This window comes from Rousettus aegyptiacus, unplaced genomic scaffold, assembly GCF_014176215.1.
Source record: "Rousettus aegyptiacus isolate mRouAeg1 unplaced genomic scaffold, mRouAeg1.p scaffold_m13_p_13, whole genome shotgun sequence".
Taxonomy (NCBI): domain Eukaryota; kingdom Metazoa; phylum Chordata; class Mammalia; order Chiroptera; family Pteropodidae; genus Rousettus; species Rousettus aegyptiacus.
The window spans coordinates 18,103,571-18,115,182 of NW_023416288.1; the positions used below are offsets into that span (position 1 = coordinate 18,103,571).

The 11,612-nt window shown below is 36.4% G+C and overlaps 1 protein-coding gene and 1 pseudogene across 1 annotated transcript; one reads left to right on the forward strand and one right to left on the reverse strand.

The window, feature by feature from the left end:
• The first annotated feature begins 192 nt into the window (after positions 1–192).
• GNG11 (G protein subunit gamma 11) lies at positions 193–4,918 on the forward strand. The gene is made up of 2 exons (XM_016160873.2): positions 193–728; positions 4,474–4,918. The coding sequence occupies exons 1-2, from the start codon at positions 633–635 to the stop codon at positions 4,597–4,599; spliced, it is 222 nt and encodes a 73-aa protein (XP_016016359.1). The 5' UTR covers positions 193–632; the 3' UTR covers positions 4,600–4,918.
• LOC118610975 lies at positions 4,210–4,328 on the reverse strand (annotated as a pseudogene).
• Positions 4,919–11,612: the final 6,694 nt, after the last annotated feature.

Below are 11,612 nucleotides of genomic sequence, written 5' to 3' on the forward strand. Positions count from 1 at the left end.
GGGGGAAAGTTACTTGCTGTATATTTTTGAAACTCTTGGAAAGGTGAAGGGCCGTTATTTCCTGCGTGGTTGTGTCCTCCTTTTCTTGCTTTACAAACAAAACCCGGATATGACTTGGGAACGAAAAAAAAAAAAAAAAAAGGAACAAAAAGTAAAACTTTTGTTGTTTCTCCAGGAAAGTGGGCTAATGCAACCCTAACCCTTGGGCCCCAGCCCAGGCCGGTCCCCCGCGGGTGTGGCGGGGTCAGGCCCCAGGCCAACGTCCCCACGAGAGACCCTGCAGCGCGAAGCTTTTCAAGGTCCTTGGGACGCCTATCGAACTGAAACCCCACCCCAGGATCCGTGGGACAGGCCTCCCAGGGTTGTGGAGACCTGAGAAGAGAGAGTGAGAGAGAGAGCGAGAAACCAGGGGTTTTAAGATTTTAGGCCGCTGGGCAGCTGGTGTGAGGGCACTGGCCGGAGGCAGCTGAGCCCTCGGGGCGCTGGGACCACCGCGCAGGAAGGCGGTCCCGACAGGCGCGGGCGGGCGGGGTGCGCAGGCACAGCAGTTATTTTGGGAGGCGCCCTGGTTTGCAAGCACTTCCAGTCGCTCCACTTGCAGAGCAGTCCCCAAGCCCAGTTCTGGGGTGAAGATGCCGGCCCTTCACATCGAAGATTTGCCAGAAAAGGAAAAGCTGAAGATGGAGGTCGAGCAGCTTCGCAAAGAAGTGAAGTTGCAGAGACAACAGGTAAATTGGCTGTCCCAGAATACTTCTTCCTCTGAAATGAACCAGTCACCTTTTCCTGGTTTGTTACAGCAAAACAAAGTGTTTTTGTTTTTGTTTTTGTTTCTGCGCCTTTCCCTGCAGTAGGGCTTCTTCTTGAAGTGGTGCCTGGGAACTGCCGCTTGGTGTGGGGAAATCATAGGAGGTGGAGGAGGGAGCAGGGATCAGATGAGCAAAGCCAAATGTCTGAACATCTGAGGAACCTAGAATTGGGGAAACAGACAAGAAATTTTGCCTGCTGTTGGTTGTAAAAACTCAAGCAGTAGGGAAAAGGCAGATGGTTACTTAGTTCCTTGACCTTTTTAATTATGAGAAAGAATGATATTTGAAAAGTTTTTCTAAAAATCACAATTTAAAATCTGAGATAACCTAGTTTTCAATTTCGCCAGGGCTTTCAAAAGTATGCAATGAGCACTCCATTGGGGCTTGGAAATGAAACGTTAGAATTGCTATCTTTAGTTATTTGTTATTCTCATCCCTTTATAATTTCCAGTTTACGTTTCATAAGTAGGCTTAATGAACTAATACAGTAGTATCTATATTTACTTATAAATTATTATACATATATTGAGGTGCATATGAAAATTCTTTTTAGTGATCATGATGAAAAATTTTTATACATTTCCAAACCGAATTACAAATTCAGTGCAAATATATGCCCATGTTTGGAAATCTCCAGTGAAATTCGTTGGAGAGTTTGTGATTTTACTTCAATTTCTTACTGGTATTAGGATCCTTCATTTCTTTCTTTCTTCCCTCAATTAGGCCACCTGCAGTAAGAGAATAGATTTTTGGATAGATATCTTTTATTTTTTAAAGTAAAAGATCTAGTCCTTTCTCCACAGCAAGAAAAATTTAAATTGATTTATTTCTCTATAGTTTAATTACCAAAAAAAAAAATTAAGAAAAACAATGGAAATTAAGCAGGTATGGTAAATATGCTCACTTAACCTTCCTATTCCAGTGATAGTGAATCTGTTCATGACAAGAATCTTGTTACTCAAGATGCACATTTTGAGCGATGTTTGGAAGACGCAGGCTTTTTTGAGTTTTACTCTTTACATATTGCTTTCTCAAATTTAACCTTTCACTTCCAAATCCCTACTCTTCCTAAATTTTGGAGTACAAAGTCCTTTCTATCCATGTTGAGAGTTTTTGTATCTTTAAAAATTCTTCTGTGTTTAAGGAACAGGGGAGGAGTTATGGGACCCAACAAATAAGCTCATTTTTTGAAACTTTAAGAGACCCATTTTGTGTATGGCAAAGTCCACAGTACTGCGTGTGCACAGTGAACCTCTGAGGTTACATATTAAAGTTCCATATACTGAATATACTGAAAAGAAATAGTGTTTGCAAAGTTGGAATATCTTAATATCTGGTATCAGTTTGCAGAAAGTATAGGAGAAAAAAAGACGAGTGTCTTCAAATAATTTAAAACTTCAAATTAGAAATTGGGCAGGACCTGGATGCAGCTGACTGTGTGGAAATTAAGGTATCATTTATTAGCAGGTCCTCCCTGCCAGCTCTCCAGCCTCCCTGTCTAGGACACACCCTGCTGGATCAGCTTTCCAACTTCAGAAACTCCAGTATATGCCAAAAGGAGAGAAAATTTCAGAGATAGCCTTGGGAGAGAGAGGGAGAGGCATCAAGTCCTAATAATAATATTCAAACATATTTTAGTATGCACTTTGAGTTATAAAACATTAGTGCTGCAAACACTATGGCTCTTAGAGATCATTCAACCCTCATACTTGTAGGGATAAAAAAACTGAATTCCAAGGAGGCTAACTAGCTCCTTGTTTGAGACCCCAGAGATCATGATAGGGCAATTACTAAAACACAAATCTTATGATACTGAGTCCATTATTCTGTCAGTCAGTTGTTTGTGTCTGAGCCCTGTGTTCTGCTCAGACCAAGGACACAAAATTCACAGGCTGAATTATGGCTCCAGGCTGAGTTCTGGCCCCAGCTAATTGTCGTTCAAACATATCCTCTTTATCACAGAAGGAAATGCATCAGAGGAGTACTTTTTCCCTTTGTAGGTTACAGATCTTTTTGGAAACCTGATGAAGAAATCTAAGAACAGATACAATTTAGATGAACTTGAATCTTATTCATAAATTTCTCTGTGGCCACAAACCCATGTTCTCGACACTTGCATCATCACTTCTGAGAATTCACTTAAAGTGCACAAACTACAAGTATCAGCAGAAATGGAGAGCAGGTGTTACCTGAGAGAATGGTACTTTTAACAGGTTTTATTTTGCCGCATTTCAAGCCAGATAACTGCACCATCTCATTTTAAATGTAAGATCAATGACCTCCACAATGGTGTGCAACGAATCTTTGGGGTGTGGGAATAAAGTATTAAAATTTCTATTTTGGATTAGTTCTAAATTTCATTTTAAAAATAATTTCCAAGTTACATTTTATAATTATGCATAATGTATTAACAGTAATATCTGCACTTATTTATAAGTAATCATTATATACATTTCATGATACACATGCAAACATGTTTTAGTGGTCACCATTAAAACAAGTCGAAGATTACTAATCTAGATTATAAACTTGGTAACATTTGCCTAGTTTTAAGACGTCTCCATTGGAATTTGCTGGAACTTCTATAATTTTTACTTCTAATTTCTTACTAGTGATGCAGGCCTTCATTAAGACACAAATCCTTTTTTTTCCCCCCTTTTCTTTTTAGTCTTTTTCCTTTTACTCACTCTTGCAACCTATCTCCTAAAGATTGACTTTTTGAAGAAACTATTTAATCCTTTCTCCATTGCAGATAAAGTTTAAAATGAAATTATACATACATGAGAGTCTTAGATTAGCATAATAGGCCTTGTAAGTCTTATTATGATCACTGCCCATAAGCAACTAACGGGAAGGAATTCTGAATGGAGACTCGGCAAGGGCAGCCATTCAGAGTCAGACTTTCTCCAGGGCTTCTTTCATTTTGTGAAATTGCAGAACATGGCACATACCCATAATAAGTGAGAATTTTGGCAGGACGCACCCCAAAGCATTTGGAAATTTACTGCTGCAATTTTTCATTAGCATGGAAAGACCTCATGCTAATGAGAGCGGGAAATGTTTTAGTTCCTCAAATATTGTGGAGATGTCATTTCTGTGTTTTAGCAGAGGAAGGAAATCACATGAGGCACAATGGATAGAAATTGCTGGGGATGGTCTATTTAATACAGTGACTTTCAAACTTTTGACCCTGATCATAGCAAGAAATACATTTTCCATAGATTGTACCATTCACTATATCATATATACTTTATACTGCACTCTAATTTTTAGTCTCTTTTATTTATTTATTTTTAAATATTTATTTATTTATTTATTTTTAGGCGAGGCAACCCTTGGTTGACCTCACAGATTGCAAGGACCTTGTCAGCTTACAGTTTCTTCTTTTTTTTTTTATTTTTTATGCCTACAGCACCTGGTCTTCCTAGGTGGTCTCCCATCCAGGGACTAACCAGGCCTGACCCTGCTTAGCTGCTGAGATCAGACAGGATCGGGCACGTTCAGGGTGGCATGGCGGTAGACAGAATTATTTTTAAATTATATTTTACAATTATTTTTATTCTCTGTCATTTGTTTGAAATGCTGATTATATCCAATTACATTAACTTCACTAAAAGGTGGTGACAAAGTTTGAACAATCTTAACCTAACTCATTTTTTTTATTAAGGTCTCTAAATGTTCTGAAGAAATAAAGAACTACATTGAAGAACGTTCTGGAGAGGATCCTCTTGTGAAAGGAATTCCAGAAGACAAGAATCCCTTTAAAGAAAAAGGCAGCTGTATTATTTCATAAATAACTCTGGGGAGAAACTTCATCTTCAGTGGAAGAACTAGCTTGTTTTAGTTTTCTGAAATAAATTTGACACGCCTTTTAAAGAAGGAAAAACTAGATGTAAAGGGGACTTTCTTAAGCACTTATATAGATATGATTTGTGTAAAAGCTATTTGCTTCTCATCTTTGCTCACTACTCACCGTTTTTAAGAAGGCAGAGAGTATCAAATGTAAATTATGAATATAAGGACATTATTTGTGCATGACTCACCTCTTTCAGTATATTGCTTCATGCCTCAAATAAAGTTTTATCTCTGGAAAATAAGTGTTGGCGATTTAAGAAAGGTTTCTTTTTTTGCCTTCACTGTTATATTTCTCCCCATAACCTTTTGAGCGTTTGAAACATGTACCAAAAGACTGAGTGGTTTGATAGATCAGGTCTCTGATCCAGCTCTCTCTGCTTCAAACCTCTCAGGAGGTTTACAGTGCCCAGTTCTGACTTCTGGAATTTTTTTCGCTCTAACTATTGGGGAACTGAGTGAGTAAAAATCCCTGATGCTGACTGGAGACAAATTATTTGAGTCTGTAACCAGGCCAAGCCACGTCTACATTAGGACTTCCCCAGTTTATCATCACAGATTTTGTTCAAAGTGTTGCAGCCTTGGTGACCTTGGGAAAGGTGGGGTTGGGGATGAGGAACAGCACTTCCCGGGCCAGCTCTGTCTGTTCTCCAGGGAGCTGTATCTCCCACGGGATTCCCAGGTCTTGGGGGTGGTGACCCTCCAGTTCTGTGGCACTGTAGACTCTTGGCTCTGCACCCACTACCGCAAGCCTTTTCCAGAAGGCCTGGACAAGTACGCCTTTCTCTTTTTTAAATTCTTTTCTTTTTTTTCAGATTACTATATTTTAAAATTTATTTTTTATAGTTAGCATATAATATTATATTAATTTTGATGCAGGCCAGGACAAATCACCCCAAGTGGAGACCGAAGTCTGCACTGAGAGAGAAGAGGGTCTTTGAAGGAACCCAGGAAAGCAAGTACATGCCAGAGTTAGAGACAAAAGGAAAGTTTATTAGGGAAGGAATAATGCTCTGTAGACAGAATGTGGTCTCCTCTCTGAGACAGAGAATGAGTCCCCGAGCATTTGAGGAAGTGGGTTTATATGTGATTCTTTCCCATTTTTCTTTGATAGTAAGAGTATGCAGCAAGAAGGGCGTGCTAGTAATCTCAGTCTTTGTTCTATGGGTTCCCCAAGGTCTGGCCTAGGGAATGAATGGGTCAGTTTCTTCTGTGTAGGGTACGATTTAAAGACTTCTCCTTTTTTCCGTTCATTGTACAGGTAAATAGTTTCTTAGTAATCCAAGCAGAAATTGTCCTTTGTTCTATAGGTTTCCTGTAGTCTAGCAGGAACATGTTGTAGGCTTGAATGAAACCTGGTTTAACATTAAGTCAACTTATATAGTTCTCAAGCATCTTCCCTATGTCAGTTTCGGGTATACAGTATAGGGATTAGATGTTTTTATGCCTTATGAAGTGTAGTTCCCACCGGACACCGTACACAGTTATTATAATATTATCAACTATATTCTCTATGCTGTACTTTATAAATCCAATACTTTTTATAACTGGCAGTTAGTACATCTTAAACCCTTTCATCTTTTTCTCCCATGCCCCCTAACCCCTCTTCTATTTGTGGACCATCAAAATGTTCTCTGTATCATGAACTTGTTTCTGTTTTGTTAATTTATTTTGTTTTTTAGATTCCATATATAAGTGAAATCATACAGTATTTGTCTTTCTCTGTTTTATTTCACTTAGCACAATACCTCTAGGTCTATCCATGTTGTTGCAAATGTAAGCATGCTTCTTTTCCTTCTCCTCCAAAGGGACTAGTTAATCTGCTCATTTCTAAAATTAGGCTTTTTTTTTTTTTTTTTTTTTTTTATCTCACTGATTGTAGGAACTCTTCATATATTCTGGCCATTCGTTCTTTGTCAGTGACAGGTGTGGCCAATACCATCTCTTCCTCTCTGGAGTAAATTTTTACAGCAGGATCACTGTTGTGAAAAGCTGCCGCCATTTTAGCCCTTGAATGCCACCCACCAGAGTATGTGGCCTGCTCTGGCCTTTAACTATGTAACTGTAGCTTGGGACTCAAAGGAAGGAAACTTTCCTTATTTCTCTGTTTTTTCTTTGGATGCAAATTGCTCCATGTTTGAACTAGAAGACAAAGACCTTACAGGTTAACTTTAGCTCAATGGGCTTAGTTACTAATTTGCCCTGAAATTTTACACGTAGAAGCAGAAGCCGAGGTTTCTCCTCGATTAGATCTCTTCTCTTGCTTAGATGCATACGTATACTTTACCAAGCCAGAGTGGTGCCTGTGACCTCCAGCAGCTTCCTAAAGTATATCTGCACCCTCACTCCAAAATTACTTTCCTTTCTCCCTCTACAAAAGAGGACACCCAGCTTTTGAAACAGTAGATTACAGCAAACCAAGAGCAGGGACTATCTCCTTCAGTTTCCTGCCTTGTTCCAAATACTGATGAGCCCAAGGATAATTTTAGCCCAACGCATCTTCTACTCCAAGGTGAGGTTTAAGAACAGCCAGGTAAGTAATTTTTTTCCAACGGCCATAGAACAATTTGTATTTGGGATGTGTTGCTATTATTAGTCATTTAACATTTAAGGTGGCATGGAATTTTAGTAACTTGGTACATTCTAAGTTTTATTTTAATAAGCCGTTTTATTTCTTTCAAGTCATAAAGTTTTTTTCTGTTGTACAATAAAGCAAATATCAATTCTGGTTCTTGGTAAAGCAGATTAAATGATGTGTTTCCTTCATGGAGGGCCAAGCGAGTACATTTAACTTCTTGAGAATTGTAGATTATAAGACTGTACCCTGAATTTCTATTAGCCACATTTAGTTACCCGTTCATGGGTACCTCCAAGTCCTAGTTTTTGCTTTTTATGTGCTTTCAATCATTCAACAAATTAGCCCACTTCACATTTTTCCTTAATAAATATCCAATCTTGTAGATGCAAAATCGAATTCTTTTTTTCTCACTAAATTTTCATCATAGTAACTCAGCAAACTTACAGAAGTATAATAAAATTCTCTTGATCTGCTAAAAACTTAATAGCTCGCATTATGAAGAAAATGAAAAATATGGCAACTGTATATTTGAATATGTTATAAAAGTAACCTTTTTGAGTGGGAATTTGTTAGATAGAATTTAAATTGTGTTCATTTTTTCCCAAGTATATACAGTAGTTACGCAATCATTTGGTGTTTGATTAGTTACTATGCTTTGTGGATGGGACTTAGATTCTATGAATTCGTATTAAATTAGCAAAATGGCTTTTCTATTTCTAGGCAGCATGTACATTATAAGCTCAGTATACTTGGTATTTTAAGAAAGTTTGTTCTGTATATTGGATACAAACTGGTATTATTGTTTAAATTTGCATTTCTTTGATTTCTTGTGATTTTACAGTCAGATTTTTATGTACCTTTTGTCCACCTTCACGCATTTCATCTGCCCCAACTTCACACCTTGGCAAGCACAACTCTGTATCTATGAGTGAGTTTGCTTTTGTTTTTATTTTTCTTCTCCTTTTCCTTCTCCTTCTCTTCCTCCTCCTCCTCTTCCTCCTTTTTCTTCTTCTTTTTTAGGTTTCACACATTCGTGAGATCTCACAGTATTTGTCTTTCACTGTCTGACTTGACTCAGCATAATGCCCTCAAGGACCATCTGTATTGTTGCAATGACAAGATTTCCTTCTTTGTTATGGCTGAATAATATTTCAGGGTGTGTGTGCACGCACACGCATGTGCCATTTCAGTGTGTGTGTGTATGTGTGTGTGTGTGTATATACATATATATATGTATATACATATATATACACATATATATACACATTCCATTCTGTGTGTATATACACACACACACATTTTCTTTATCCATTCATCCATGAAAGAACGCTTAGATTGTTCCCATCTCTTGGCTATTGTAAATAATGCTGCAGTGAACATGGGGGTGCATATATCTTTTAGAATTAGTGTTTTCATTTTCTCCTAATAAATGCTCAGAAATGAAATTGCTGAGTCATATGGTAGTTCTAATCTTAATTTTTTGAGGAAACTCCGTACTGTTTTCCATAATGGCTGCACTAATTTATGTTCCCTCCAACAGTGCACAACAGTTCCCTTTTCTCCAAATTCTCACTAATACTTGTTATTTCTTACCTTTTTAATAATAGTTATTCTAATGGGTGTGAGGTGATGTCTCATTGTGGTCTTGATTTGCATTTCCCTAATGATTAGTGATGCTGAGTACCTTTTCGTGTACCTATTTGCATCTGTTTTTATTTATTTACAGAAACATTGAAAAGTTATATAGGAAACTAATAAAAATTGCTACCTGTTAGGGTAAATGTTAGGTATAGCCAGGTGGAAAAGAATGAGATCGAAACTACTCACTGTACATTTTTCTATAAAGTTCTTATTTTGGGCACTGTGAACGTATTATATTATTTAAAAAGTAAAATTAATAAAATACAATCAAAATTCATATTGCTATGTTTAGGCTCTGGAGAGTAAGTATATTTTGGTATTAATGTCCTGTGAATCAGAAATGTATGTATAGTCAACATGATTTGACAAATAGTATACTTTGATCTATTAAGCTTATACTACCAAGTAAAACAAAGCTATTGAGTCAGTAATAGTTATATTTCACACTTCTCTGAGTCTTAGGATGATAGTCAAGGAGAAACCAGCCCCTATTTCTAATGTAACAGTCTAAGAGAGCAGGGACTAATGAGAAGAAGTCTTCGATTTAATAGAGAGGAATGAGATGGTCACAGAAGCAAAATGCTGTGAGAGCTCTCCTGTTAAGATGGACCCCGATGTCCTACTCGGTGCATTGGGCTAGCCTAACCAGGAAAGACCAGGGTGTCATTAGCACCCTTTTCATCTGAGCTGTGTTCAGTCTGAAGAGATGAATCCATAGACCATTAAAAACCATGGGCCAGTTTGGGGAGAACGTAGGACTTATTGATGCCATTCTTCTTTTCTCCTTTTGGTCATACACACATTAAATGATGACCTCCTGTTCTTAAAAAAAGAAAAGAAAAAAACTGATATTAAAGAGTGCATAATTTCATTGGACATGAAAATTGGACCCAAAGTTATTGTATAAAAGTTATACTTAAAATTAAGAAAAAAGATTCTTGTAAAATTCCAGTCATGAAAAATAATTTATATCGACACATAAATATAAATATATGTATGCATTTATCTATTCAACAGTAAAAATATTTGGAGTCCCTGTATGTACTAGTCATTGGTTTAGGCCTAAAGGATATAATAGTAAATTAGACGAGGTCCTTAACATCATGGAATTTACAGAAATTATAATTAATCAGATATTAGTGGAAATTACAGAGTATATTATGATGTATAAGTTAGGAAAAATAGGAAACTGTTTCTTATATTTTTAAATGATAATGCTGATGATAAATGATAGTGGTGATGGTGATGATAGCTTATACATCTGAAGTGCTTAATATTTGGTACTGGAGTAAGCTTTTTACATAGATTGTGTCTTTTAACTCTCACAAGTGCCTTATGTATTGGTAAATAATTCACACAAAGTCATATGGCTAGTGTAATTGGCAAAACAGAGAATATGCCTTAAATATTATGCAACACTACCTCTCTTACAAGCCAACACATATGCAAAGTGAAAAGAACTATTAGCTCATAGTTTTCTGAGTGGCTTTTAGCATAGGTATAGACAGCTAGGATAGCCTCAGAAATTTTTAGCTCTGGAGTATGACATAGAATTTTATGGTAGCCTATTTTAGTTGCTTTTATTTGTTTGTTTGTTTGTTGGTTGATTGGTTGGTTGATTTTCTGTAATCTCTGCCTAATATAATATTAACTTATACAAAATGTGTACATTTTGCTTTCTTAATAAAGGTTATATCACAGCTCTAAATTATTATAACACTGACAAACTCTAGTTATATATCAAAGAGTTTTTGCTTATTTGTTGAATAATATAATCATTCAGTCTAATACCAGAATTTATTTAATAGAAGCTGCCTGAATGATGGGAGAGGGCTTAAAAAAAATAAATCAGACTCTGTAAGGACTGTCTTGAAAATATCAAATTAATTGACTGTCAGTCAGCCCTAGAGAAATGCCTATAGGTATCGAAAAATCTTTTCTAAGAAGTGATCAAACTCAGTACAAAAATTTGTATGTTTTCTGTAATAAAGGTTGCTATAGAATTTGCTAGTGTCAGCTCAGTCTTTTCTTAAGCCAACTTGAGGCAGATGTTGTTAATGACCTACTTCACAGAGTTAGTTTGGGAATTAATGGACCTGATTATCTAGGCTATAAGTAGAGCTCCTTAAATCCTCATGTATTGGCATTGATCGGTATTTATCAGTAAACACTTTCAAATCCCTTTTGGAAGTAATAAGATTAGATGTAAATATATAAAAAATATGTCTATTCTCCAGAATGGGTGTGTTCACTAAACTTTCACAGCTCTGTTTAGTACTGTGTAGGGAAGAAAGGAAAGGGAATTGGTCTTGCCTTCTTCAGTGTTTTGAAATAGTATTAAAACCTGTATGTGTCTCAATCTAAGAGAGAAAGAATGAAGAAGAAAGAAACATATAAACCTATACTCAATAATTCAAAAACAATCTGAAAACTCTGATAAATATATTGATGTAATTCACTAAAGACAAAACAATTCAAAGGCCATTATTGCTACATGTTTCCTCTTTATAACTAAATTCATGTATTAATGAGGAACATCAAACATGGATATGTGTGATCTTTAATTACCAATATCCAGACTTGCTTTTTCTCTTTTTTTTAAATTAATTTTTGAAAGATTGTATGCAATTGAGTTTTCAACTGATTTTTATTTACATATGTTATTTTAATATAGACGCAGATGTAAGGTAGAATAAATGAATCTTTATTAATATTTGAGCTTTTCAATTTGAGGC